Genomic DNA, 27,450 nt, shown 5'->3' on the forward strand with positions numbered 1-27,450 from the left:
AGAAAAAAAAACTTTTTTGTATCAACAGCCGCCATCTTGTCGCGGCTCGGAATCGGGATTTTGGGAGAGCGTAATATTTTTTAATTTTGATCCGGGCAATTCAAACCGATGTGAAGCCCCTTCATTCTACTAAAAATAACTGGATCTTTTGCCGTCGAGCGGATTTTTCGCGAAAAGGGGAGGATTGGGTCGGTTTTCGTCGGCTAGAAGCCTCCTGTGTATCTGATTTCCCCTTCAGAAAACGCCGCTTCGCTACATATCAGCGTTATATGCTGTATTGTGTGCTGGGAGACAGCGGCGAAGACGCTAAAATTCACCTCAAAATCCACATTTCGCCAGTCGCGCTTTTTATCCGAGGCACAGATGGAATTTGTGCTAATTAAATTGGACTCGCCGAAAAACGCTGGTTAATCTGCCTCGAAAACGACTTTGGAGGCAGGGAACTGGGTGGTGTCTGTATATGATTTTTTTCTATTTTATGCTTTAATTTTTTGACGCGAAATATTTTCCACCGAGGGTAATTATTAGTGATAATAATGTGGGTGTTGGGTGTTGGATTAACATGGGGTGAATGGCGAAGGCGAAGCGTGGCGCTGTTGCTGCTTTTTTGAAACCCTTTTTGCAGCCTAGCCCTCCTGCTAGCTAGCCGTTTCTTATAAAGGGAGTGTGTGGAGAAATAAGTGAGCTTTTCTTCTTCCTTACCTGTTTCGCTGAAAAAAATATTAATTTCGGTTGAGATAATTCGCTAACATGGCGGAGAAAGTGGACGTCGGACCTCCCAACGCGAAGCGGCAGAAGCTGAATTCACCTGCGCTCTCCGCCTCGGATGGTCCAGGTAGGACAGGCCGGGCCCTGGCGCGGCCACCCTGACAGTTTGTGCTTTAATAAACACATCCCTACATCTAATAGGCGCCGCCGATGGTCTCCGGCGCTGCTCGCTACCTGCGGCGTTTAGCATTTGCTCCGGCACCGTCTTAGTGCGGCAGCCAGCATTCTCAGGTAGTAGTTGAAGGAAACCGTGAAACACGCGCGTTAGATGAAATCAGGCACCGGTCTGACACCAGGTAGACAAACTGGTAAATTTCCCACCGCTGACGATGTGTCTGCGGATTATCATCAAGCTTGCGAGTATGAATTCGTTGCCCTTTGCGGAGTCGCGCGTAGAACCGACCAGAAATCACCAAAATATGAAGCACTACTAATTATACTGATTATCAGATAAACAAAGCCAAGTTACTAATAATAACGGGTGTCACTATTTATAATATTCAGGTAGTGCGTCGGCCACTATAAGGAATGCGGTACATCCACGTGAAGTTTGCCTGCTGGTTTCTTCTTTACCATCCCAGAGAATGATGTCGGAGTTTCGGCACGGATCTGAAATTGCGTCTAAAGGCGATGGGAAAATGCAGTAGAAGCAATTGCGTTCAAGTATTGTCGGTGACTCCGCACCTGTCTTTGTTAATTCAATCCTTTGAGGGAATGTAACGGGGCTTGCGGGTCCGGCCAGAGGTCTGACATCAGTTACGCCCCGGTTCAGTTTGCTGCGTGTTTTTATTAGAAGGAAATTGATGTTACTGAACGCAGGCGAAACGGCAGCGTAGCGTTAGGGCACCGTACTGGGGAAGGCTGTTAAAGGGGGCGTGCCGACACCATGTGGTTCCCCCGCTAGCGCGCTGTCAGCTAGCTGTAGGAAACAGCGGGCTCCGTTTCATTTCCATCCCCGATATTAATACAGTCTCTCGCGTGGCTGCACACGTGTATGTTAAACACTGAGCTCTTTACTGTACATATTAACAGCTGTAAAGAGAGGACAGAGTCATAGAGAAGTATGAATAGTTTTAGGGCTTTGGCTAGGGAACTGTGCCTTGGCCGTTGACGCTGGCAGAGCAGGGTAAACAAATAACATGACACTTGTTTCACGGCTCCCATATGCTTTTAATTTGTTGTGGCTTTGTAGCCCCCTTCAGCACTAAATTGCTGTTTGTTTGTTGTTTAAACCTGTATTTGGGTGTCAGTCGTAGACACGAGGTTTACAGCATCACGTTTAAACAGGAATATCGGAACCAGTTAATTCCTACGAGTCAGGCACATGAGTGACGTATTTCGCCACTGTATAACCAATCGGTGGTGTCAGTAGATGTGACCGATCTCTGTATTGCAGTGGATCGACACAGCAAGTTAACTGTAACCGTTTGAAAGGTGGTGTCAATACTTTACCTTATGAAGCCTTGTACAGTTTTTTTTTTAATAAAATAATTTTGTGTTTATAGACTGTCCCTGTGAGCTGTATGGCGTGCCCTCGTGACAGGCCAAGTCATACGTTTGCTCAGGAAACTTTAAATATTCTTGCTGAATGATGTATCCTCTGGGGGGTCATATGTGTTTTATATTTTTCCCTCATGGAATTGGTTTCTTTATTAAATTGGATTTTAGACTATGCAGAGGGAGTAAGTGTGTCACGATGGATTTCGGAAGACTGTAAGGAAGGTGCATTGAGAATGACATTAGTGTGCCAGGATCAGGACAGGAAGTCGCTTTGTGTTCACAACAAACATTCAGTAGTTGAACCATCTTGATTTTTTTTTTGCAGTTTAGTTCAGTAATCAAAATGGTTGATATACCCACCAGAACTCCTGCAATTCCACTGAGTGCCTTTGCTCTGAGTGCATTGTTCTGAAACAGACAGCTGAAACACACATCTTGAAACACATTTTTAATGGAAATACCTGATATGTGGCTCAATTGATGTATTTGTTTGAACACATAGACATCATAGGAATCACTCGGTAAATCAAGGCCTTGCTTAAAATGCATGGAAATATCATTTGAATCCTTGTCATTATCGGAGGGCCTCCTTTTGAGTTTCAGATCTTCCGTGACTGCTCTCGGGATTCTGAGATGCTGTCTTTTAGTCGGTCTGCTTCTAAGTCCGTTCCCCAGTTTGTTTAAAGTGAAGAAATTGGCAGGGTGTTCTTCCTCTTGCCCTGTTTTCTCAGCATGGGGGGCATTGGCAAAAGACGTGCCCCTTTCTGTCCCCTGTGTTTATGAATTGGAAAACGGACGGAGGGCAGTTTTTACCTAACTCAGGGCAGACTAATAACGGATGTCTGTGGTCATTCTCACCACGCTATTGTCGAGAACACATTTGCAGGGATTCACTGAGAGTCTGTCAACAGCAGCACTGGTTTTCAGCACATGATTGTCCTGTCAGCTTGGGTTACACATGCTTGTTAAATGCAATAAAGTTTGAATCACAGAGTAAAGAGCTGGTGGCAAAAAACAGGCAATGTTTGTGATACAGCATAAGACTCATTGCACCATAGTAAGTTCTATGTATTATTGGTGGAAAACTGGTAACAAGCTTCTTCCAATGCATAAATGTGCATGCTGTCATATGTGAAAGCATATAAAGGGACTATATGAAGCATATCAATGGATCGGACATAATTGATATTAGGAGTAGGCGATATTATATCGCACATGCTCAGTAATCACCAGGGCTTCAGATGACAGGCAAAACATTTGGCCAAACGCCAGCTTTTCAGTATTATATGGGCATTTTATGACGCCCAAAGGTTAGCAAATTCGGCATATCCTTATGTTTATTAAACGTTACATGACTTTAACTTGCAAAAAGTGCCACCACACCACTGATGTCTTTTTACCTTGTTTATCCGCAAGATCTCTCTTAAAAGATATCGTGGCTGCTGAGCTGTTCCTTTCTTCAGTAACATTTTGGCGCAAATCGCGCTATGGTATACCAAACAGCATGATGTGGTGTGCTCCGCTAACCGAATTTAATAAAGATTGCTAAGTTTTGGGTGTCACAAACGCATCTCATTAATATTTTAGCTGTACTACTAATCTGCTTACCAAATATTGGGCGTAAATAAATGCCCGTATAGTATCGAAAAACTGGCACCCAACCAAATGCTTCGCCTTTGATCTGTTGCCCTGGTGATTATTGCGCATGCGCCATATAAAATCTATATATCGCCCAGCCCTAATTGATCTGGTTAAACTTGCTTTAGCCCAAACTTAATAATGAAAGTTGGATTTTTTTAAACTGATGACCTTTGATCTGTTTAGTACTCTCCATTCCTGTTTTAACTGACACACACGTGTGAGTGAGTCTTCGTCTAGGCTGGTTCTTTGAAAAGTAAGAGGTGATGTTCATTTTTCTGTTTTTCCCCCTTTCACTTAAGTCTTCAGGCTTTCTAAGGAGCAGGCATCAGTGCCAGTGAAGCCGCATGCCAAGCCTTAGCATTCAGGTGTATCCTCTGGGCCTACAGCATATCTGCATACAAAACATCTCTCTGTTGCAATAGCATGATTTGTATATCCGTAGGTGTTTTCTTTCCAGGCCGTTTGCACTCCCTGTTGAGTCCTCATGTATGCCACGTTCTCCTCTTGCACACTCTGTGCATACGTCAATGGCCCCAGTGATCTGAGAAAAGTAGGGGTCTTCGGTCCTCTATGAACAAAGTAGAATCCTGGTTTGTGTTTAGATTCTGTACGTGGGACAGCATATTACAAGTAAATCAGTGGACTGGCCAGTGTGGTCAGTTTGTGTTCAAACTGTTGATATTTCATTGGCATGAGTTTTAAGCAAGAAACAGTTGGTTTGACAAGAATCAATTTTGACTTGACATCATTGAATCAGTGGACAAGAAGTAACTTTGACTGTCTTCTAATTAAATTAAAACAGGTTGGCAAAATGATAATTTGTTCTCTGCCTCACATTTTCCATCATGCCATAGCACACATTATTTACCATTATGTAATTAATGTGATTGTGAGTGCAGCAGCTGATAAAATCATGCACAATTACGTGAAGCAATTGAGAAGCGATTGGCAGATGTGTCATCTTTACTTTTTTTGCAAGAACAGCTTGAGGGCATGTAGTAATTAATTCCTGAATTTCCTTTGGGATTAATAAAGTATCCATCCATCCATCCATCCATCCATTCAGTTAGGTTCACTTTTTTGTTACTCATCAAGCTTTAGACACAAATAACTAGTTTTGCAGCATGAATTATTGCTTTAAATATGTGTGAATAAATGTAAAGGTTTTGTACAGAAGCAGAATTAAGAAATGGTTGGTCCATAGAAGATGGTTTTTTTCCTTTGTGATTTTGGTTGACTGGCTAAAAATGTTTTGTGTTACAGTGAAGTGATAGTGGTATAGGAATTGGTGAGATGTTTTCTGGTGGTGTTAGCCCAAATCTGACTGATCTGAGCCTGATTCTGCATATGATAAACCCAGAATGTTGTGTGTTTATAAGGAGCTGTGACTATTTTTACCTCATGAGCTCCAGTCGATATTGAGTGTCCCATTTGTTGTGAAGGATCATCTGGTCTCTCCAAGTTGAATAGCATGATATCTTCAAACATCCTTATGACAGAATAACCAAGGCACTTTTTAAACTGGGCAGAATACTGAACTGTAAGGAGTGCAGCTTCTTTCTCCTCTCTCCCATTCCTGTTTTGCTCTCTCCTACCTCACCCTCTAAGTCAGTGTCAGATCCAGTGAGATCTTTCGGGAAGCTCAAGGCTTGCACCATTTTTTTCTTCTCTTAATGCGATGAGGCATATTATTTTGTACGTCTGGGGGAAGATTTTTCGGCTAACTCACATCCTGTGTTGCATGTGTATAGCTTGAAGAGTGTGAACTGCATGGTCCTGCAGTGTTCTGGTGGGTACCTGACTATCCACGCCCCCAGCATCAGACCATTTTAAGACTCAACTCAGCTTAGTGGCCTGGTAATTGGGTCTCAGGGTGGTCCAGCAGTCATTAATGTGACAAATCGCAGACATGAGCCCCTGCCTTGACTTGGCCCATCCGGAGGGAACCCAAATGTGGGTATTAGGTTGTTGTTTCCCTGAAGTTGCTTTTCCGGTATCCTGCCGGAGTTTTGACACGGGGTCTGATATGGTTACGGCATGAGGGGCAGCGCACCAGCAGATCCAGTATACAGTCGAATTTGTTAGCAGCATTAAAGACAAAATGGCAAGCTTCTGAACATCATGGTGAGTGTGGAAAAAGATGGACACCCAAGGAAGCGGTTGGAACTATAAAGTCCACTAGAGATGTTTAGTTTTCTTTCTATTCTGTAAATGGTCAGTCAACAACAACGTCCCAAACAGCATTTTTCACAAGTTGTAGGTAACTCTGCTGGATCTTTTTCTTCTTCCTATTCTTGCTTTGCAGGGTTTCACACGTGGTTGGGAGGGAGATTGTACCATTTACTTTTTTTGGGTGTCTGTGGTTCCATAAATGCCGCATGCTAACTACGATTCGGATTTACAAGTGCACGTACCACTAATTATCAGCATCTTGAAGTCATCATAGTCTGCTTGTAAAGTGACTTATAAATTTTTCACAAAACTTTAATTGAACTGAACTGCAATGTAGACTCAGTGACTCAGAACTCTGATATTTTCCTGTCTTTTGGTTATGATGTGGGAGGCCTTGGAAATTTTGTTGGGAAACGTGATTCTCATGTTTGTTTGAAACCTAGTTGCCACTTACATCTTTGTGTTAATCCAGCAAGCCTTCATTTTTAGTATTTTGTGAAGCTATTGTGCTCCTTTTTTTCTTTTACATGAGCCAAACTGAAGGAAAGCTTTGTGCGGATGTGTCATTTGTGAGTGTTGTGAGTCTTGAGTGGCAAACATCACAGCAGCTCTCTGTAAAGGCAAGAAGGGCTTCATACAGACGTAGTGGAATTGCCGGCCGTTTGGGCTTGGAATGCATGCAGCTTGGCTGCTGCTGACTTTGCTGCGCGTGTAATCTGTCGCAGCAGATCTAATCTGTCTCATTAGGGCAGAGGTTGCCATTTTCGCAGTCACCCGCAGCTGCCGACTTCTTGGCCACGCTCATGGTGTAAGGGCACTGAGGCGTCTGGTTATTAAAAGGGTGTGGTGGGGAGCTGATATTGTCAGGCTGGCAGGTGTGTGCACTCCCTGCTGGCTGAGGCGTCTGCCCAGCTGAGGTCTGCTCTAAAAAGGCAATGAGAGGCCAGTGATTGGTCATGCCCGGTGCCCTTCAGTTCCTGAAGTGAGCTGAAGCTCACGCTGCTTTTTCATTTTGTCAAAGGCAATCACAACTTCACTTTCTGAAGGCTTTCGGACAGATACCGTGATCCGGAATATACTGGCAGGGATCCCCATCAGTTGTTTGTCTTGTGTCCAGTTCCTGCTAATGGGGAGAGTCTTTGCTTTGAGTTGTACCTAGGTGTATGACATCATTTTGGATCGTTGTAAGTAATTTGACTGAATTGATCCAGAGATCGTATGTCAGTATTTTCATTTTATTTAAGGTCTCTCTCTCATGTGCTGCAATTTCTGTTGTGAGATATTAACAGCGTAAAAGTGTGCTCTACAGGGGGGGATCTTTTTCAGTAGGGCTCCTGCTGTACTGCCATTTACAGTTGAGTTTAATCCACTTTCCTTTGATTATATTAGAGAAGCAATGTTACACTGTAGACAGTGAATTCCATCCAGTGTAGGATTCATTCCTCCTCTCACACTGCTTCACTTTTTGTTTACTGTGATTTTATGACCACATCATCTGACATCATGTCTCTGCCTAAAAGTGAAACTGAAATTGAGAGGGAGCCTTGTAGAGCAGAAGTGAAACAAACACACATTAAGAAGTTCCGTAATGAAGGAATTAGTCTTCAAGGTTCCAGCATTGCGTGTTGTTAAGGCTGGTTAACAGTTTTAGCTCTGGCTGGTTCATGCAGCAAGACCTATTGTCTGTGAAATTTGGCTGCAGCAATATGGATGCAGTTCAGCGTAGTGCGAAATATTGATGCATCAGTATGATTTGACTGGAAGAGAATGGCAGTGTGTGGGGATGAGTGTGTGGCCTGAAGCGGAATGCCACAATGACACCGTTTCATCCTCTCTGATCTCCTTAACACATATGTCCTCTCCGTTGGTTTCATTACACTGTTGGTTTTCTCCGTGTGGCTCATCTTCTAAAGCCTGTTGTTTGCTGCAATGAGGCCACACCACAAACAAGCCTGGCCAGCCACTAAGAGGCTCCACACTGTGACCAGTGCCTATTTCTTTCTCAAGTTGGGTATTGCCATTGGTCAAGCAGAGTTCCAGTGTTACCACATGCACCCATCGGTGCTTTTCCCTGTACTTTCTATCCATGTGCTCATGGCCCCTGGGCTGGGTAATGTGAATTTAACACTTTGTGCTTAGTTGTAGTATTTTTCAATCCAAAGTATACTGTGGAATAAAGTGGTATAGGGCAAAAATCCTGTCGTTGGCTTTAGGACTTGACTCTAATATGGATGCTTCACCCTAAAGATTCATTGCATGCCTTAACGCGAGGGACTAGACATGAGGTGTGTTGAGAGGCATTTTTCCACAGTAGAGCTCTCTATTGAAGGACCTGCCCAGCAGCGTGTAAAGTGAGGGTCTTGCTTTCCACAGTGCTTCCAAACCAAACAGTACGTGTGGTTTTCCAGTGCTTTGTGAAGGGGCCGCATCATCATTGGCAGCTGTGTGCGTGTGCGCGCGTTCAGCTTGGACATTTGCCAGAGCCACTGATGTCTGCCAAGCAGTGGATTTGTTCTGGAGGAGGGAGGGTGTTATGGAGGCTGGCTGACGTGCGGCAGCAGCGCAGTGCCGAGCGAGACTGCCACGCAGGGAGTGTCTACATGATGATAGGGCCATCTGCGATCGGCCTATGGATGCCGCGCAGCCAAATTGAAGGTCCCCTTCTTTACTGCTGAGACCTCGTCCTGATTTTAACGGCAGTTGATTTAGGTAGCCTGTATGTGACAGAGGAGGCAAACATGCAGCCATATTAAGCATTGATTACTGCACTAAGGTAATTACGGGTAGTAATGGGGACAAGAGTGCCATATGTTTCAGTCTGATCACAAGACTTGAGTTAGGAAATTTAATGTTATTGAAATGATTAAAAGAATGAGCAAAGCATAAATTTGTGTCTCTTCCACTCTTTCAGACTTTGGATCTTTCTTTGACCTGGAGAATGACCTTCCGGATGAGCTCATCCCCAACGGCAGCGACCTAGGCCTGATGAGCATGTCATCCAACGGTGGCGGTGGCCTGGGTGGCATGGTTCCGGATGCAGCCTCTAAGCACAAGCAGCTGTCGGAGCTCCTGCGGGCAGGGAGCAGCTCCAGCCTGGGCCCAAGCCTTGGCTCTAGCAGCCCCCAACCAGGAATGGGGGTCCAGCTGGGTGCACTGGGCAAGAGCCCCCTTGGCCAGGGTTCACCCAGCCACCCTTCCCAGGCACAGAAGCAGGCGCCTGCTGCCCCACCAGGCAGCCAGGGTAATGGTGGCTTGGGGCTCACAGCCTTCAACCAAGCCATGATGAACAGCGGCCAGAACCACGGCGTCTTGGGCCAAGGCGCGCAGCCCCCGCAAGGGCCCCTGATGAACGGGAGCCTGGGTGGAGCTGGCCGTGGCCGGGCAACGCCAGGCCTGCAGTACCAAGGTCCGGTCGGAGGTGGGGTTGGCGTCAGCGGCGCGGGCAGTGCGCTGGCGGAGACTCTCACCCAGGGTGCACCGCAGATGGGAGTGCATTCATCCATCAATGCTCAGCCTGCTGGAAACATGAACAAGGTGAGTACGGCCGATGGCTTCCGGCGGCAGAGAGCTCGTGTGAGCCTGAGTAGTTACCCACTCAGTCCCGAGAAGCTGTGAACCGCTGGGGGAAAAGCCTTGATGACTTTGTTGTCTTTGTTAGTAAAGACTGGGTGGGTCCTGCAGGTTAACATTGACAGTTTGCGTGACTTTTCGGCCTAAATTCAGAGAGGGTCTTTATGGCGTTTGTTGCTATGATTTGTGGCTGATGGTTTAGCTTTAGCTTGAATGATGCTGAAAGGCTGACCTGGGGGTAGATGCTGGGTATGGCGTACTGAGGATGCCAAGGCCTGGGCCATCACTACACGCATGGCTATTTTACCTGACTGCTGAATGGCGAGTGAGGCTGCTGCCGTGGTTTCCCCTATGTAAGTGTGCACATGAAAGATGCTGTGCTGTGCTTACCATTTTCCTTCCCGTCGGCCTGCTGTAAGTCAGTGGCGTATGCAGGTCAGGGTGCCATTGGCGTACAGACACGGGACACGGGTCAGAGTGACATTGTTGTACAGATGCGAGGTCCGTCTTTACCCGGTCACATCTGCTTGTCACCAAGCCTCTGGCGGTGATGTTGGCCGCGCCACAGAGCCATCCTGGCACCTTGACAGGTGTGGTTTCTTCTTCGAAACCAATAGGAAACCAGCTTGCCGTCTTCTGCTGAACTTGAAACGGTGTGAATCCCACATGAAAGGAAATAGTGGCCCCGGTGATGCTGCCGCGTCTCTGTGCACCCCAGTCTGGTTTCGGGTGTCAGGCCCCCCGACACATTTGGCCCAAGCTTGCCTTGCAAGTGTTTGCTCTTCAGCGCTGCTGGGCCACCATGCTGTATGTACTCATGCCCCTGGAGAGGCCGTGTGCTTCTCCTGAGACCGCTGACTCCCCTTATACGTAAGCGATAAGGCCAGCTTAATGAGGTAACCTGGTGAGAGTCCAGGTTCGGTGGTGCTGTTTGGCGCTGTCCCTTTAAGCGCCTTGGCCAGGAGGCCAACCAGCAGCACATCCGGGCTGCTGTGGTTTACATCAGTTCGACTCTCGACCGGAAACAGTGGTAACATTACATGCAGCTATGGAGTTAAATAAAGCAACAGTCACAGCAGCAGTTGGTGCTAACATTCTAAACGAACGTGGAAAAGCCAGAAGGCAACATGAATGCCCCCCCCCCATCTCTGTTTCTGGCCCCTCTAGGGCGGATCTCGGCTGTTAAGAAGAGCATCGTAAATCATGTGAAGTAGTTTTTGTGTTGTAGGCGGAAGGGGTAGTGGGGCCGTCTGAATAGGTGCCCCCCCCCAATCCCCCTTGTCTGGCGGCTGAGTCCACAGCCATCATTGTTGGGGGGCGGGGGCCAGGGGGGTCTGAGGGGGCTGCATAGCAGAGGTGTTCAGCTGTGTGGAAAAGCTCATCTTCTGCTCTCAGCTGGGCCCTTCATCCCAGCAGCTGCAGAGCTGTCACCAGCAGTGTGCGCGTGCCGCTCACGACCAGCCACACGCCGCAGTGTGGCTGCATGTCGGGTCACTCAGCCTGCTGCTGCTGTGCTGTGCTGTGCTGTAGGGAGGGGCGAATATAGCCCATGTGAGGCATTGGGAGGGAAGGATTTGCCTCCATTTATATTTTGTGTTTTTAAGCAAAAAAGAAGCTGAATTAATTCTTGATGCATGACGTCTCAATCGGTGATTGTGTGTCACTCTGGCGTGTGGTGGTCTGTCCAAGATTGTGGTGAAGCTTTTCTTCTTAATGCAACACAGAAGCTGAGGGTGAGGATTAAAAATAAAACTGGTTTCTGCTCTGCTGGGGGTCTGTTCCTGGAACAGTGGCTTCTCCCTGTATGTGTGGTTGGAATAGCGGCTGTCTCCGGGAGCCATGCATGCAGCACCTCTGTGTTCCTCCATCTTGGCCGGTTCCCTTTATAGCAAAAGCACTCAAACAAGTCGGGTGCTGTCCAGGCCGCTGTGCCTGCTACTGAAATGTATATTCAGCATTTTCATTTGGTCTGAAGTAGTCATGCTATTACTGTGAAAAGGTGGACTGTTATCTCTCTGCCAGACATCATGTGATGCTCCTCTACCTATCGGCTGATGGGATTCATCACACAAGACCTATCTAGACAGTCTGCTTACAAACGTTGTCGTGAAATGGCATCATAAATTTAAGGTCATCGTAACTAGATTTTTGTTTTTTTGCACCATGTCTAGTCTAAAAAGTGCTGTGCTAGTCATGACTTCAAAGTACGGGGAACTGTTTAATATTTCTGGACCCCCCCCCCCCACCATGTATATGTCACCATGGCGTCTGACGCATCCATTTTGGAGAGATTACCGCTGTACTGACTGCTGCAGTATGTTGCATCTGGACCATTCCAGTGCGCATACATTCTCATGATATCTTCACTTCTGACGCCAGCAGCTGATGTGGCCCCTTGAGCCTGCCTTCTCACCCTCGTTTGTAGGCCTATTCGCAGGTTGTGCTGCTGATAGGCCCATATTGGACCATTGTATGTTCATAAGGAAAGGCGTTGCCACCAACGGCTCTTTTCTTCTCTCATCAGATGGGCCTTGGAGGGAACAGTGCCCCCTTCGGGCAGCCCTATGGACAGAGCGCAGGACAGCAGCTTGTGGGCACAGGGGTCACCGGTGTCGGCTCCCAGCTCCAGACCAAGTCCCCGCTCCCTAACAGCCTGTCCCCCTTTCCAGCTGACCTCAAGGGTGCTGCCAGTGTGGCAAACCTGGTGAGACCTGCCTCCCAGTCCAGCTCAGGGACAGGGCTTGAAATATTAAGCTTTTTTTTTGATGTGAGAAGCATCTGGCGGCCCATTGCTTATGAGATGCTTGTTCCTCTTGCCGTGGCCGCAGCCCCAGCAACAGGTTCCCCCCGCCGGCATGGTGGCAGGCCCCTCAGCCGACCCGGAGAAGCGCAAGCTGATCCAACAGCAGCTGGTGCTCCTGCTGCATGCCCACAAGTGCCAGCGGCGCGAGCAGGCTAACGGGGAGGTTCGGCCGTGCTCCCTGCCCCACTGCCGCACCATGAAGAACGTGCTGAACCACATGACCCACTGTCAGGCCGGCAAGTCCTGCCAGGGTGAGTGCGGCCCGACGCCGTGCTGCACTTTCGCTTCCATTTGGGTGGCGGGAGGATTCGTTTACCTTTGGCTCGAACACTGCAGTGCTCACACTGCAGTGCCAGATCTGCTTCTTACGCCTAACAGTTTTACCTCCTCTTTCTGCCCCTGCAGTGGCGCACTGTACCTCCTCTCGACAGATCATCTCGCACTGGAAGAACTGCACGCGGCATGACTGTCCGGTTTGCTTGCCGCTTAAGAACGCGAGTGACAAACGGAGCCAGCAGCGTGAGTTTCACCGTGCCCCCACCCTCGTCGGCTGCCCCTGCAGTCCTACACTGCTGTGCTTTCTTCCCCGCTTGACGTTTCAGTGGTAGTTTGACAGGCCTGCACATCCAAATCTAGGGTTATTTACCGCAGAATAAAACGTACAAAGTGTTAGTTACTTCAGCAGTATGGTTACTTAGTATAACAGCACTGAGAGCAGCGCCCTCTGTAGAGCATAAACTCTCCAGTAGACGTAAAAGCATACGGTCAAGGGAATTTCGGTGAGGCTGGTAATCTGAGAGCCTGGGGGAGAGGCTCTGGACTCTGGTAGTAGGCGGAGTTTCTGAAGCTTTGGCTTTCTTATTGGCCAGTGTTCCGTCATCCTCCTGCAGCAGCTGGGAAACATTTTTTATTTGACAGTTGAGCAGGGTCTCATTTTGTCTGTAAGCTATCCTCCGGCACTGCATACATGGCTTGTTCTTAACAGGCTCCTGTTTCTCGGCATGAGTAGGGGCTCTGATTTAAAGACCGTGAGAGGCTTTCTCATGCACTCTGGCCACGACGCTTATCTGTTGTTACATTTCGATGTTTGCAGCCATGCTAGGTTCTCCCGGGACGGGCCTGCAGAACTCCATCGGCCCAGTGGGCCCAGGCCAGACCAGCGCCCCCACTATGAGTGGCTCCACGCCCATTGACCCCAGTTCAATGCAGAGAGCGTACGCCGCATTGGGCCTGCCCTACAGCAACCAACCGCCTGCGCAGTCTCAGCCACAGACACCTGGCCAGCAGACTGCACAGGCGCAGCAGCACCAGCAGATGCGGTCCATCAGTGCCATGGGTAAGCGGCCTGTCTGCTCCGCTTCATTTTGAATATGATATTACACCTATGGCCTATGCTCAATTGCTCCGCCTGTGGCACTTAATGGGCCTCGCTGTCCTAGGCACCGGTCAGATGACTCTGGGAGGTGGGGACTCGGATCACTCAGATGCCGGTCTGCCCCCGTCACTCAGCAATCCCTCGTGAGTTTGCTAGCACCCCACCACGATGCGGCCTTTCCTCTATGACCCGGCCCTTCACGCCTAGGCTGTTTCTACGCCTATTTCTAGTTCTCTGTCCCTTCCTTTGCCTTCCAGTCAGCTGGTTCCAGATGGATCAGGTGTTGGGAACATGGGGAACCTGCCCACCGCGGCGCCGCTGTCAGCCACGGGCGTGAGGAAGTCCTGGCATGAGCATGTCACTCAGGATCTACGCAACCATTTGGTGCACAAACTGTGAGTCTCGAGTCTTCCCAACCCCTCCTGTAATTTGATGGCGCAGTCTGGCACTAATTTTATTATCCTTCTCCTCTCTGTAGTGTTCAAGCCATCTTCCCCACCCCGGACCCGGCTGCCCTAAAAGACCGACGGATGGAGAACCTGGTGGCCTACGCCCGCAAGGTGGAGGGCGACATGTATGAGACAGCCAACAGCAGGGTAGGCCTCACTCAACCTGCTAGGAGACTCTGTCAGTGTCAGTCAGGGCTCTCTGGTCTTGCCGCGAGTGGTTTGTTTCTTCAGTTGCAGAACTCTTCCTGTTTCCCTGTTGCCACTCGCAGGATGAATATTACCACTTTCTGGCAGAGAAGATTTATAAGATCCAGAAGGAACTGGAAGAGAAGAGGCGGTCACGGCTCCAGAGGCAGCCCCACATGGTCCCCCAGGGCGGCCAGCAGCCGGGCCTCCCCCAGCCCAGTGCACAAGGCCCTGCGCAAGCCAGCCGGCCCAGTGAGTGACCCACAGAGTGCCCTTCATGTATATTGGCTGTCGCTAGATTTAATTGTAGATTATGTGAATTTGGTTGGTTTCACTATCCTCAGTCCTGGGGAGTTCTTTTTGTGTTTGATGTAATTTGAGAAATGGTAGTCTGAGTAAAGGTGTATCTCCCCCCCCACACCTTAGATGGACCCGTGCCTATACCCAACGTGCCAAACCAGATCATGAATCGCATGCAGATTTCACAAGGTACCGAGCTCTTGTCCACGTGCCCCCCCATCCACGTACCATGTGCTGAAAGCTGGCCTGCGTCAGCACCCTCTGATCTCTGCGTCTTGCTGTAGGGCTCAATCAGTTCAACCCCATGACGATGCAGAACATGCAGATGAACCAGCCGCCAATGGGCTCTCGTGCCTCCTCACCCATGAACCACCCGGTTCAGATGAACATGAGCTCTGTTCCCCCGGTAAGCTGCTATATATCCGCTGGGTGCTACTCCCTGGAATGTTTCCGGCTAGCTCAGTTATCTCCTCAGATTTGCGGCAGGTTTTTATGCTTAAATGTATGTTGAATACGTTTATCGCTGAATGGGCATCCCTCAGGTCAGACTGGTGATGGGAGAGCGACGTTCAATTGGTCAGTTGACTTCACCTCCTGTGTTGTTTGTGGCACATACCCATTAAGCACCCTGTCGTCTTTTCCCAGTTGGCAATGTCGCCTTCTAGGATGCCTCAGCACCAAAGCATGATGGGAAACCATGCCAACAACATGGTGGGGCAGACGGCCAGCCAGGCCCAGTTCATGCCCCAGACTCAGTTCCCCCCGGCCAGCGGGACCATGAATGTGAATGTAGGCCTCGGCCAATCAGTGGGCCAGGCTGCTGTGACACAGGTGAGAGGAGGTGGGGATTTCTGGCTCGAAGGGGCTCCAGCTGTATAGTGGATCATAGATGATCGCTCAGATCCCTTTTCCTGTTCCGTCAGTGTGTCGTCTCTCCCCTGCAGCCGCCGCAGTCTGGTGTTAACCTCCCTGTGAATCCCCTGGGCAATCTGGGCCCTTTACGCTCCACACCACCCACCCCCACCTCCACGGCGACTAACCTGCAGCTGCTCCAGCACCCTGCCCCTCTGCAGAGCCAGCCCTCTACCCCAGTGCCTCAGGCCTCGACCCCCGTCCCCATGCCCAGTGCCCTCCCTGGCCCAACACAGGGCACCCCTCCCGGCTCCGCCCCGTCCCAGCCACACACCCCACAGCCGGAGCCCTCTGTGCCGCCTCAGCAGCCCACCCCCGTGCAGCCCCAGCCCCCCAGCACTCCGGTGAGACCCTGGTCGATCCTTTGCCCTTCTGTTCCCAGTCACTGGCAGTAGCAGCATCTTCGGCTGCGTAATTATAATGCTCTGTCTCCCATGTGTCCTCCCTTTTGACCTCCCAGGCAGCCGCTAGCGTCGACCACTGTGTGCCCACGCCGGCCTCTGTGGCCGAGGCGCACTCTCAGCAGGCCCTGCCTGACCTGCCCCCCACCGAGGCCAAGCCCGAGCCAAGGCTCGAGGAGCAGGACTACAAGCCGGGCAAGACGGAGCCCAGTTCTGAGGTCAGTTTCCTTTAGGTCAACAAAACCAAAGTCAGCCACACATAACACTGAGGTATCAGGGAGGCTCATGCAGATGTGCACCGCTGTGTAAAAGAGGGTGAATGCTGTTTAAATTATTTCCATGCAGTTTTTAAGGCCATGGTTGTATATTTGTGGATGTATTTTGGCTTAACCATTTCAAAACCTCTCCTAAAGTTGCCGTGATAACATTCAGAATACCCATGTATTTCTTGACGTGACCACTATCATACCATGTTTGGACAATCTATGCCTTATTATTTATTATGCAAGTTAATTGAGCTAGCGGTCAAATTTAACAAGTACCTGGAATTTCTGGAGTGCCCCTGAGGAGAGTTTTTGGAACTGAAGCAGGGTTCATCTAGCCATTCAGCAAGATGTAGGCTATCTGTATTTTGGAGAAGAAATTCTTGTTAGTTTTTATTGTTTTGCTGTTAATTTGTGTATGTTCAAATGTTAAACAGTGTTCTATTTCTGAGCAAGTATATTCCTACCAGGCAGATAAATACTTAAACATTGGCTTTGACAGCATAAGACTGCAGGGGCTTAGTAACCTCGCATTTGTCAGTCATCAGCTGCTCGTAGTCCTACAGTCCGTGATGGTAGTTGAGCTGTGTGCGCCGTTCCACCGTCTGGCCACGGTGTCCCGTTGAATCTCTGTTCTCTTTACTGCTTGCTGCCTTGTACCAGCACGAGGAGGAAACAAGGTCCCTCTCAGGGAAGGTCAAGGAGGAGCCAGATGGCATGGAGCTCAAGCAGGAGCCCATGGAGGTGGATGAGAAGAAACCGGACATCAAGGGGGAACCGAAGGAGGAGGAGGAGGGCGGCGCCAACGGCTCTGCTGCTTCCGCCTTCCCTTCACAACCCCGCAGAAAGAGTAAGACCATTTGCCGCTGCTGGGAATTTGCTCTACACCTGCTTTTCTCTGCTTGTATATAGAAAGTATAATTAATATAACGTTGGTAATACTTGCAGCTCTTCTACCTGTGTTGCAACTATGTTTGAAATGTTTTGAATGTCAACTTCAGCTCACAAGAATGGAGTTAGTCACGAAATAACCTGTTTACAAGATTAATGTTCCCTTATAAACTGTCTTAAAAGGGGCCCGAGAGAAGGTTTATGTGAACCAGTTAGAATCTCTGTAACCGTCCCGGCTTCCTGTGAACCATTTAAGCACGACACGTTCCTCCCATTGCTCTTTCTTTATGGTGTATGTTGTGATCTCCTTATAGTCTTCAAGCCCGAGGAGCTGCGACAGGCACTAATGCCCACTTTGGAAGCCCTGTACCGCCAGGACCCCGAGTCACTGCCATTCCGGCAGCCTGTGGACCCCACGGTGCTGGGTATACCGGTAGGTGTTCTGCGCAGAGCCTGATTCCTCTTCTTACCTTGCATTTACCATCCCTCTGAGTGGTCTTGGCTCCTGACAATTTGCTGTCAATTTGCTGCCTGTCCATCCAGGACTACTTTGACATTGTGAAGAACCCCATCGACCTGTCTACCATCAAGCGCAAGCTGGACACGGGCCAGTACCAGGAGCCCTGGCAGTACGTGGACGACATCTGGCTCATGTTCAACAACGCCTGGCTCTACAACCGCAAGACCTCGCGTGTCTACAAGTACTGCTCCAAGCTGGCCGAGGTCTTCGAGCAGGAGATCGACCCAGTCATGCAGAGCCTGGGCTACTGCTGTGGCAGAAAGGTGAGGGAAAAGCTGTTTATCTGAGGTGAGCGGTCCCGCTTTCGCTCTCTGGGTCATTGGGGCACATAGGATGCAGATGCGATAGTGAAACCCGTGAGAGCAGGCCATGCGGAATGGCCTGGAAAGTCACACCCGGTGGTTGGTCCGCAGCAGAGCAAGTAACCCTGCTCCCTCTGTCTCTGCAGTACGAGTTCTCCCCACAAACGCTGTGCTGCTATGGCAAACAGCTATGCACCATTTCCAGGGACAGCACCTACTACAGCTACCAGAACCGGTAAGTGGGGTGGAGCTTGGGATTAAAGGAGGGTTGGAAGTGAGGCTTTGAGCTGCCCGGGGCTATCAACACCTGCTTATGTCACACACATCACTGCCAGTCCAAAAGGGCTTTCAGTGTCATGTAGACCTACGCTCCAAGTCCCTTTGTCATGAATGTAGGTGCAACTCGTCCGTTTGTTCAAAGAACCAGTAGCTGACAAGTGGAGCATGTTGATCTGCATTCAATATCACCTGATTAAGCTGTCTAAAAGAATAAAAATCAGGAAAATCTGAACATATAATGTGGTACAAGGACTTGGCTCAAGAAATCCTGATGTAGACCACAGTTTAATGCAACACTGAGGATGCACATGTGTTAATAAATTAGATGGGGGATAGTGCAGCCCTGCTTCGGGGATAGTGCAGTCCTTAAGCTGAGCAGATGTTCGTTCAACAACAGATAGGATTTCAGACCTGGAGCCTGATGTACAAGGTTACAGCGACCTTGAAGAGATGTAGAGTTTGAAATCTTGTATGCTAGAGATGTGGGATGCAGGTGATAGCAGACCAGAGTATGTGGCGAGGTCTATCGCAGTGTGTTCTGGAGGCATTTGCAGGGTCTGTTGGGGCAGGCTGGAAGCCAAGCCAGTGAGTGAAGGATGGTTGGAGCCTGGACGGAGATTCCTGTACTGCTGGCCACAATATGAAATGTCATGGACGGGTAGATGAGGTTATGGCTTGCTTTACTTTGGTAGGTAGCACTCTTGTTGGAGCAGTGGGTGTATGGAATCTTGATTATTGTTAAAAAGATGAAATGCAGTCTAGGAGAGAAGGCATGGCCTGCTCATTTCCATCGGTTTTGATAAGTAGTATCTACGCGAGTCCAACATTTCTTTGCAAATTACTGAATTTGCTCAGAATGAGCTCCACTGCTCCACCTTGTGTATGGCGCCTGCAACTGCAGCAGTGTAAATGGCATAAGAATGATCTTGATTGGCACACTGTGCTTAGCTTTTCACTTTTGGCACTTTTCCACCATCATACAGGAACCGACCCATACCTGAGCTGTGCCGTAAGTGAAGCACTAGTCCAGCTCGTTTGGTTTTCCACTGCCGAACGGTCGGCTCGGTAATGGTGTTGCCAAGTTTGGAGAGCGCCAGTGACGTAAAACCTAAGAGATGCTTATTTACGGTTGTCCTATTCAGGATCGCAGGTGAACTGGAGCCTATCCCGGAGGCTATAGGCACAAGGCAGGGAACAACATTGGACTGGCTCCCAACCCACCACAGGGTTGTGGTGGTTGTTGTTGTTGTTGGTTTTTTTTGTTTTTTTACTATGTGCTAATTTTTGCTAGCTCATCTGTGAGAATCGCTGTTATGCAAGTATAAAACGTTAGCGGAATTAGCATTCGCTTATGTAAATTTGCATTACGAATCCATTCCCTTCAGCTGTTCCATAGTATTTTTTTTAAGTAGAAGGTTGAAAATTTTCAGGTTCCAAACTTTTGAGTATGCATTGCGATACTACTAATATATTGAATATCCACTTATTCCTCCAGATAATCCGTGCGCAGAACACTGGTATCGCTGTGCTTTTCAACCAATAAGATGGTGGTGAAGCGAACAGCTTGCTTTGGTCATACTTTCGGCCCTCCTACTAAGCCACGCTTCAGTTCATGTTATGATTCTCGATTCTCGGTGGCAGTGGAAAAACGTGGTTTCAGAGGATGGCATAGTTATCAACCAGGCAAATTTTTACTGTTGCCCATTTTGTGGGGTGGTCCAGGGCTGTGCTTAGACTAGTAGACTTGGTACTAGGATATCTGATGGGCAGATTGTAGCCCATCCCACATTGCCGCATATCCCTACCCTCATCCATCAGCTTTTCCTCTTGTATGTTCCTTCACACAAGGATCTAGACCTCTGTCATCTTTGTTCGTTACGCCAACAACATGATGTATGATCTATGAACGGTTTCCAAATGTTTGTATGTGTAAAATGTTGCCCTTTTTATAGGATATTTTTTTTGCCTCAGGTAGACGCATGTGCCTACAGTGTTGTGTTGCTTAAAATGCCCCCCCATTTCCCCTAGTTCTTAAAGGCATGATTAGAAAATCTCATAACCAACCATCACCATGTAGCCATCACTGTGCTGTGACATTGATGTGACCTGTGATTGCTAACCTGTGATTGCTAACCTATGCTTTGCTCTGGCTGTCTGCTCTGTGTTGTCTGTGATTCTCCCCCCCCCTCCCCCGTGCCGTGCTGTGCTTTGCTGTGCTTTGCTGCGCTGTGCTCTCCCTGCCCGGCTGTGCCTTGTGCGGGTGTGCCCTTGTGTGGCGGGCCCAGCTCACCCAGACATGGCCTTGTCGCTGACAGGTATCACTTCTGCGAGAAGTGCTTCAACGAGATCCAGGGCGATAGTGTCACCCTGGGGGACGATCCCGCACAGCCGCAGACGTGAGTGTCCCCTGGGGCTGCCCTGCCAGCCGTGCCACTCACACTTATACTCACATTTACTGCTGCAACTATCGAAATAACCTGTATTCGGCCTCCTCTCTCTTCAGTATGATATCGAAAGACCAGTTTGAGAAGAAGAAGAATGACATGCTGGACCCAGAACCGTGAGTACTGCCAGTGTTTTCAGCACTGGTTTTAAGCCCAGTTGTCATTGTTTGCACTAGCTCCTGGTTTGGTAGTTACTGTTCAGGCACTAGTCTCTGCTGTTGGTTTTGTTGCGATGCTGTTAGTTATGCCTGGGCTGTGTGAAACAGCGCCACCTGCTGAGGAACAACGGAAGTCACTTCAATGAGCTTTGATGGAACATTCAATCGATTCATTGCGAAACCTTGTCTGTCTGTTTCCACAACCTGTACCTTAGCTGTGAAAAACTAAAAAAGCCATACAGGCTCTCTTAGAGTGAAGTGGCACTCATTGTCTCATCCCCCGGCGCAGGTTCGTTGAATGTAAAGACTGTGGACGTAAGATGCACCAGATATGTGTGCTGCATTACGAGGTGATCTGGCCCTCAGGGTAAGTTCCCTTTCTCAGCTCATCCCGACTCTCAGGCTGGTGGCCAGCAGCCAGTTCACATTTTTTATTATTATTTCTCTCTCTACTGTCGTTTCTCAGCTTCATCTGTGACAACTGCTTGAAAAAGTCCGGTAAATCCCGAAAGGAGAACAAGTTTGTGGCCAAGAGTAAGCATTTGTTAGGGTTTCTTTTGGCGTGACGTCCCTGGGGACAAACTCGTTAAAAAGCTGTTCGGGGTCACCGCATTATTACTCTAAAGCTGTGAACCGTTTCACCCGACAGGGTTGCAGACGACCAGACTCGGAATGTACATAGAGGACCGAGTGAACAAGTACTTGAAAAGACAGAACCACCCGGAGGCCGGCGAGGTCTTTGTGCGAGTGGTGGCCAGCTCTGACAAGACGGTGGAGGTCAAACCCGGCATGAAATCCAGGTGGGTGTTCCGGTGCCGCCCTGGGTTCACTGCCTTCACTGGGCCTTCCAAGCATTCCTTGAGCGCAAAGCTGTACTGTTGGATACGTGAGGAGTGCCTTGTTTACTGTGAACGTGGAACTGAAATCCAGTGTGACTTCTGGCGTTTGTTTTTATCAAGCGTCCTGTCTGCCTGCAGCCTGATGCCGCCCGGTCTGTGGCCTTTTGTTAATGGAGGGTGGCGTTTGAGGCTGCGGGCTTAACGCACGTGGGTGTGGTACTCTCGTGCAGGTTCGTGGACACAGGAGAGATGTGCGAAAGCTTCCCATACAGAACCAAAGCACTTTTCGCATTCGAGGAAATTGACGGCGTGGACGTCTGCTTCTTCGGCATGCACGTCCAGGAGTATGGGTCGGATTGTCCGTTTCCCAACACGCGGTGAGCATGCGTGACTGGCGCCGTGTGATGGCTGCTGTGTCGTTTTCTTGTGGGGTCTGATTAACCCGCTGGCTTCCTTCCTGCAGACGGGTCTACATATCCTACCTTGACAGTATTCACTTCTTCAAGCCACGGGTGCTGCGGACTGCAGTGTATCACGAAATACTCATCGGGTATCTGGAGTACGTCAAGAAGCTCGGGTACGTTCTTTGAGTCCGGCTCGTCGTGTTTCCACCCTGTGTGCTAGTGCAGGTCGCAGGAGGCCCTGCATCTTCTGCGCATACCTGTGCACCCTCGCTCTACGACGACCGACCTCCATGTATGTCGTCTCATGTCAGCATCTTCTGCTCTTTAATACCTCAGATATGTAACGGGGCACATCTGGGCCTGCCCCCCCAGTGAAGGGGATGATTATATCTTCCACTGTCACCCACCTGACCAGAAGATCCCCAAACCCAAGCGTCTGCAGGAGTGGTATAGGAAAATGCTGGACAAAGCCTACGCTGAGAGGATTCTCCATGATTACAAGGTGTTCAGCCAGTCGGGTCTCTCTGCCACAAAATGTTGTTGTCTGTCCAGTCTTCAACGGACCTTACGGGGCTAATGGTAAACCGCTGGCTAATGCACGTCTCTGTGCTTCACAGGACATCTTCAAGCAGGCAACTGAGGATCGTCTGACTAGCGCCAAGGAACTGCCCTACTTCGAGGGGGACTTCTGGCCGAACGTGCTGGAGGAGAGCATCAAGGAGCTGGAGCAGGAAGAGGAGGAGCGCAAGAGGGAGGAGAACAGCACCTCCTGTGAGACGCCAGAGGTATGAGAAGTCGGGGTGGCAGTGTAGAGGAGAGGGGAAGGTGTCATTGTACAGCGTAAAGGGTAAACCATGGGTCCATGTCCCATTTGACCCCGCCCCCTTCATTTTCCCCAAACTCTCTTCTCTCAGGGCACGCCAGCCGACAGCAAGAACGCCAAGAAAAAGAACAATAAGAAAACTAACAAGAACAAGAGCAGCATTAGTCGAGCCAACAAGAAGAAGCCTGGGATGCCGAATGTAGCCAACGACCTGTCCCAGAAGCTGTATGCCACCATGGAGAAGCACAAGGAGGTGGGGTTGCGGGCCTCTCCTGCAACTTGCTGGTGTTTGGAGGCTGTTTGCTGGATGTGGGAGCCTGAAGCTTCTGCTCTTCCTTCTCCAGGTGTTCTTCGTGATCCACCTTTACTCAGGACCTGTGATCAACACGCTGCCGCCAGTCATGGACCCGGACCCGATGCTGACGTGCGACCTGATGGACGGGCGCGACGCCTTCCTGACGCTGGCGCGCGACAAGCACTGGGAGTTCTCCTCGCTGCGGCGCTGCAAGTGGAGCACCATGTGCATGCTGGTGGAGCTGCACAACCAGGGCCAGGACCGCTTCGTCTACACCTGCAACGAGTGCAAGCACCACGTGGAGACGCGCTTCCACTGCACCGTCTGCGAGGTATGTCCTGCCCTGCTCCCCGGCTGCATCATGCTTCAGCTAGGCCATGTGGGCAGTATTTACAGTACAGCCCCGGCTGGTTTATTAGGGTTCGGCCAGTTGTTGTCACGAGCAGCGGCCAGATGATCCTCCCCAGAGACCTGCTCTTCATATTAACAGGACTTAAGATGTTTTAAGTTTCTGATTGAACTATTTTATTTGAATCCATTTAATTACCTTCCTGAGACATGAGGTCATGTCAGCTGCACAGCTTAGTTATGGTCAGTGGGACCAAGTTTGATCAGGGTTTACTTGTGGGGGGAGCTCTTAGACTGCACCTTCAGAGCCAGGAGAGTTAGGCGTGTCTGAATAGGTGAGCTAACGGTTCCTGTGTACTTGGGTTCCTCAGGATTACGACCTCTGCGTCGGCTGCTACAATACTAAGGGTCACGAGCACCAGATGGTCAAGTGGGGCCTGGGCCTGGACGACGACAGCAATGGCCAGGGGGCCGAGGCCTCCAAGAACCCGCAGGAGAGCCGCCGCCTGAGCATCCAGCGCTGCATCCAGTCGCTGGTGCATGCCTGCCAGTGCCGCAACGCCAACTGCTCGCTGCCATCCTGCCAGAAGATGAAGCGTGTGGTGCAGCACACCAAGGGCTGCAAGCGCAAGACCAACGGTGGCTGCCCCGTCTGCAAGCAGCTCATCGCGCTCTGCTGCTACCATGCCAAGCACTGCCAAGAGAACAAGTGTCCCGTGCCCTTCTGTCTCAACATCAAGCACAAGCTGCGGCAGCAGCAGCTGCAGCACCGCCTGCAGCAGGCGCAGATGATGCGGCGGCGCATGGCTGCCATGCAGGGCCGCAGCACGCCCCTGACCTCCTCTCCTCCCTCGGTGGCCGCGCCCAGCACCCCCACCTCAATGCAGCAGGCGAACACGCCTCAGACGCCCCAGCCCCTCCCGACCTCGGCCGCCCCGCCGCTACCCGCCTAATGCTGCCGGCACCATGACGCCAAACTTCCGCGGCAGCCAGCCCCCGACCCCCGTGTCCCAGGGCAAACCAGGGCCCCAATCCTCTCCCCTCCACCAGCAGCAATCCCCGCTTCCACAGCCCCCACAACCCCAGCAGCTGCCGCCTCAGCCTCTGCAGCAGCCTCTGCAGCAACCTCAGCAACAGCCCCCACCGGCGGCTGTGAAAATGGCCCAGCACATTGAGCGCGTGGCCCAGGCGCAGCAGGCCCAGCAGCACCAGCAGCCACTGCAGCAAGACTTCCACCTCAACATGAACGGCCTGCCCATGAATCAGGCCCGCATGCCAGGGCCTATGCAAATGGTGGGGCCCCGCGGAACCCCGGTTATGCAGAGCATGCAGCAGGTACAGTGGCCACAGGGCCCTCAGGTGGCCATGCAGAACCCGCAGCAGGTACCCCCACAGCAGGCCCCAATGCCCCCACAGCAGCCACCGCACATGCAGCGTCCCGTGATGCCACAGGGCCCTCGCATGCAGGCGGGGGTTCCCCCGCAGGGCCTGCCGCCGCAGCAGATGCAGCAGAGGGGGGGACCAAGCAGCATTGCTCCCACGGCTCTCCAGGACCTGCTACGTACGCTTAAGTCACCCAGCTCCCCTAAGCAGCAGCAACAGGTTCTCAACATCCTGAAGGCCAACCCACAGCTCATGGCCGCCTTCATCAAGCAGCGGACAGCCAGGTACCAGGCCAGCCAGCCCTCCCAGCAGCAGGCACTGCCTCAGGCCATGCATGAGGGCCAACCCAGCATGCAGAGCATGCCCCCTATGCAGGCTGGGCCAGTGCAGAGGCCCGGCATGCCCCCTCAGCTGCCACCCCAGCAGGCTGCCCAGCAGGGCATGGGAACCCTCGGGCCACAAGGTCAGATGATGAACCCTGGACACAACCCTCAGATCCATGAGTTGTACCGACGCCAGCTGCTTCAGCAGAGGATGCAGCAGCAGCAGCAACAGCAGCAGCAGCAGCAGGGTGGCATTCCCCAGGCGCTTGGCCAGTTTCCTCAGACGTCCGCAGCCAGTTACTCCCAGCTGCGCATGCAACAGCAGCAGCAGCAACTGGCCATGTCACCCATGGGCCAGGTGAGCCAGGCCAGCATGGGTATGGACGGGCAGCCCCTGCTGCACCAACGCCTCATGCAGCAGCAGCAGCCGCAGCAGCTTCCACCACAGCAGCAGGCCGTGCTGAAACAGCAGATGGGTCCTGCCGCCCAGCCCAGTCCCATGAGTCCGCAGGGCCACATGCTTCCCACCCAGGCCCTGGGCCCTGCAATGCCCGGTCAGGTGCTGTCGCCCGCCCCCGTGCAGTCACCCTGCCCACCCCCCCAGCAGCCACCACCACCACATTCCAGCCCCTCTCCGCGCATGCAGCCGCAGCCCTCCCCCCAGCACGCCCCGCCCCACTCGGGCTCACCCCACCCCGGCCTGGTGGCTCCCATGCCAACCCCCATGGAGCAGGCCCACCTGGACGTGCCCGAGCAGAGCGCCATGCTGCCCCAGCTGAACACGCTCAACCGTGGCGGCCTCGGCAGTGACTTGAACATGGACCCGACAGGGGACACCCTGGAGAAGTTTGTGGAGAGTCTGTAGTGCCGTAAATGCAGACACGCCGTCCCGTCCCGCGGCTTTGTGTGGCTCAAGGACGCGTTTGTGTTGATGTTTGCAAAAAAAAAACTACTACTACAAAAAAATCAATTAATGGAAGATGAGAAAGATCAGCTTGGGAATGTGAAAGTTTCTTACACCGTGGAACTGCTCTTTTCTTCCCTAGCAATTGAATTGAAAAAAAAATTCAAATTAAGAATATATTTTTGGTTCTGACCGGATCTGAAAGGATTGTCCTGTCTGTCTTTCCCTACCCCAGTATGGACTCATGCCTTTTTTTTTAATGAAACTTTACAAAACAGGTATTTCATTGTATTATTCATACTTTTTATTTTGTACCTTTGTGAACTTTAAAGAATTTTGTGTTAAACTGTAAAAAAAAAAAATATCTGGGAATAAGCCAAGTTTTCCTTTACTTGTGGCAGATACATTCTCCCCCCCCCCCCCCCCCCCCCCCCCCAAAAGGAAAAAAAAACCTTTCGAAGGAGCTTTCTTTTCTGTCCTAATTGTAAAATCTGTGCGGGAGATTTGAGTATTCATATGTATAGAATTAGAAGGTTGTACACACACATACACACACACACACACACACACTCACTCTCTCTCTCTCGTTTTCAGAAATGTACAATGTACTGGCCAGGAAGCAGAACTTGTCTTGTAAGTTGTAGAGAATTGCTTTGTTTCAGCTCTGATCTTTGAAATTCTGTTGTCATGGTGATCCCCAAGGGGACCGGCAAACGGGGATCACTGCTGGACTGCTGATTTTTTTGAACGGAGAATTCTTCTGCTTAGCTGTCCTCAGTCCACTTAAATGAAACTTGAATTGAGGTTGAACTGTTCTCTAATGTAAATCATGCAGGTTGTTAATGCTATAAATATGCGCAAAAATAATGAAATCGCTGTATAAAAAGAACTCATTTCTTACTTCTATACCATATTGTTAAATAAACTGTGTGCCACAGACTGCTCTGTTGAGTCTTGTGTAACTCAGATTTCAGCCTGGGGCGTGGAATGTCACCCAGACTGCCCAGTGCAATGGATTTGGATGTAAAAAATGTTGGATGTAAACTCCCATTTAACCATTTTTAGGTAGGTAGTAAAAGGTCTCATGTTTTCAGAGTATGAACCCGGAATAATAAACATTTGAGTTTGCTTACAGTGAAGCAAATCAAACTGGCATTTTAACCATCACTATTTATATCCACGGTCGGGGTGGTATCC

The 27,450-nt window shown here is 50.3% G+C and overlaps 1 protein-coding gene across 1 annotated transcript; it reads left to right on the forward strand.

Moving 5' to 3' along the window:
- The first annotated feature begins 13 nt into the window (after nucleotides 1–13).
- Nucleotides 14–27,192, forward strand: LOC125717784 (CREB-binding protein-like). The gene is given in 32 exon segments (XM_048991051.1): nucleotides 14–835; nucleotides 8,993–9,615; nucleotides 12,176–12,355; nucleotides 12,480–12,705; nucleotides 12,860–12,973; nucleotides 13,548–13,790; nucleotides 13,894–13,972; nucleotides 14,087–14,224; nucleotides 14,308–14,425; nucleotides 14,548–14,716; nucleotides 14,891–14,953; nucleotides 15,049–15,170; nucleotides 15,410–15,595; nucleotides 15,709–16,020; nucleotides 16,137–16,295; nucleotides 17,004–17,190; nucleotides 17,546–17,664; nucleotides 17,775–18,014; nucleotides 18,200–18,288; nucleotides 20,648–20,728; nucleotides 20,836–20,892; nucleotides 21,224–21,301; nucleotides 21,401–21,468; nucleotides 21,584–21,734; nucleotides 22,004–22,150; nucleotides 22,237–22,350; nucleotides 22,514–22,679; nucleotides 22,795–22,962; nucleotides 23,092–23,253; nucleotides 23,345–23,626; nucleotides 24,015–24,590; nucleotides 24,592–27,192. Coding segments are annotated over 32 exon segments (7,125 nt in total). The 5' UTR covers nucleotides 14–750; the 3' UTR covers nucleotides 26,215–27,192.
- The last annotated feature ends 258 nt before the right edge of the window (nucleotides 27,193–27,450 follow it).

The sequence above is a fragment of the Brienomyrus brachyistius genome, chromosome 22 (assembly GCF_023856365.1).
Source record: "Brienomyrus brachyistius isolate T26 chromosome 22, BBRACH_0.4, whole genome shotgun sequence".
Classification (NCBI taxonomy): domain Eukaryota; kingdom Metazoa; phylum Chordata; class Actinopteri; order Osteoglossiformes; family Mormyridae; genus Brienomyrus; species Brienomyrus brachyistius.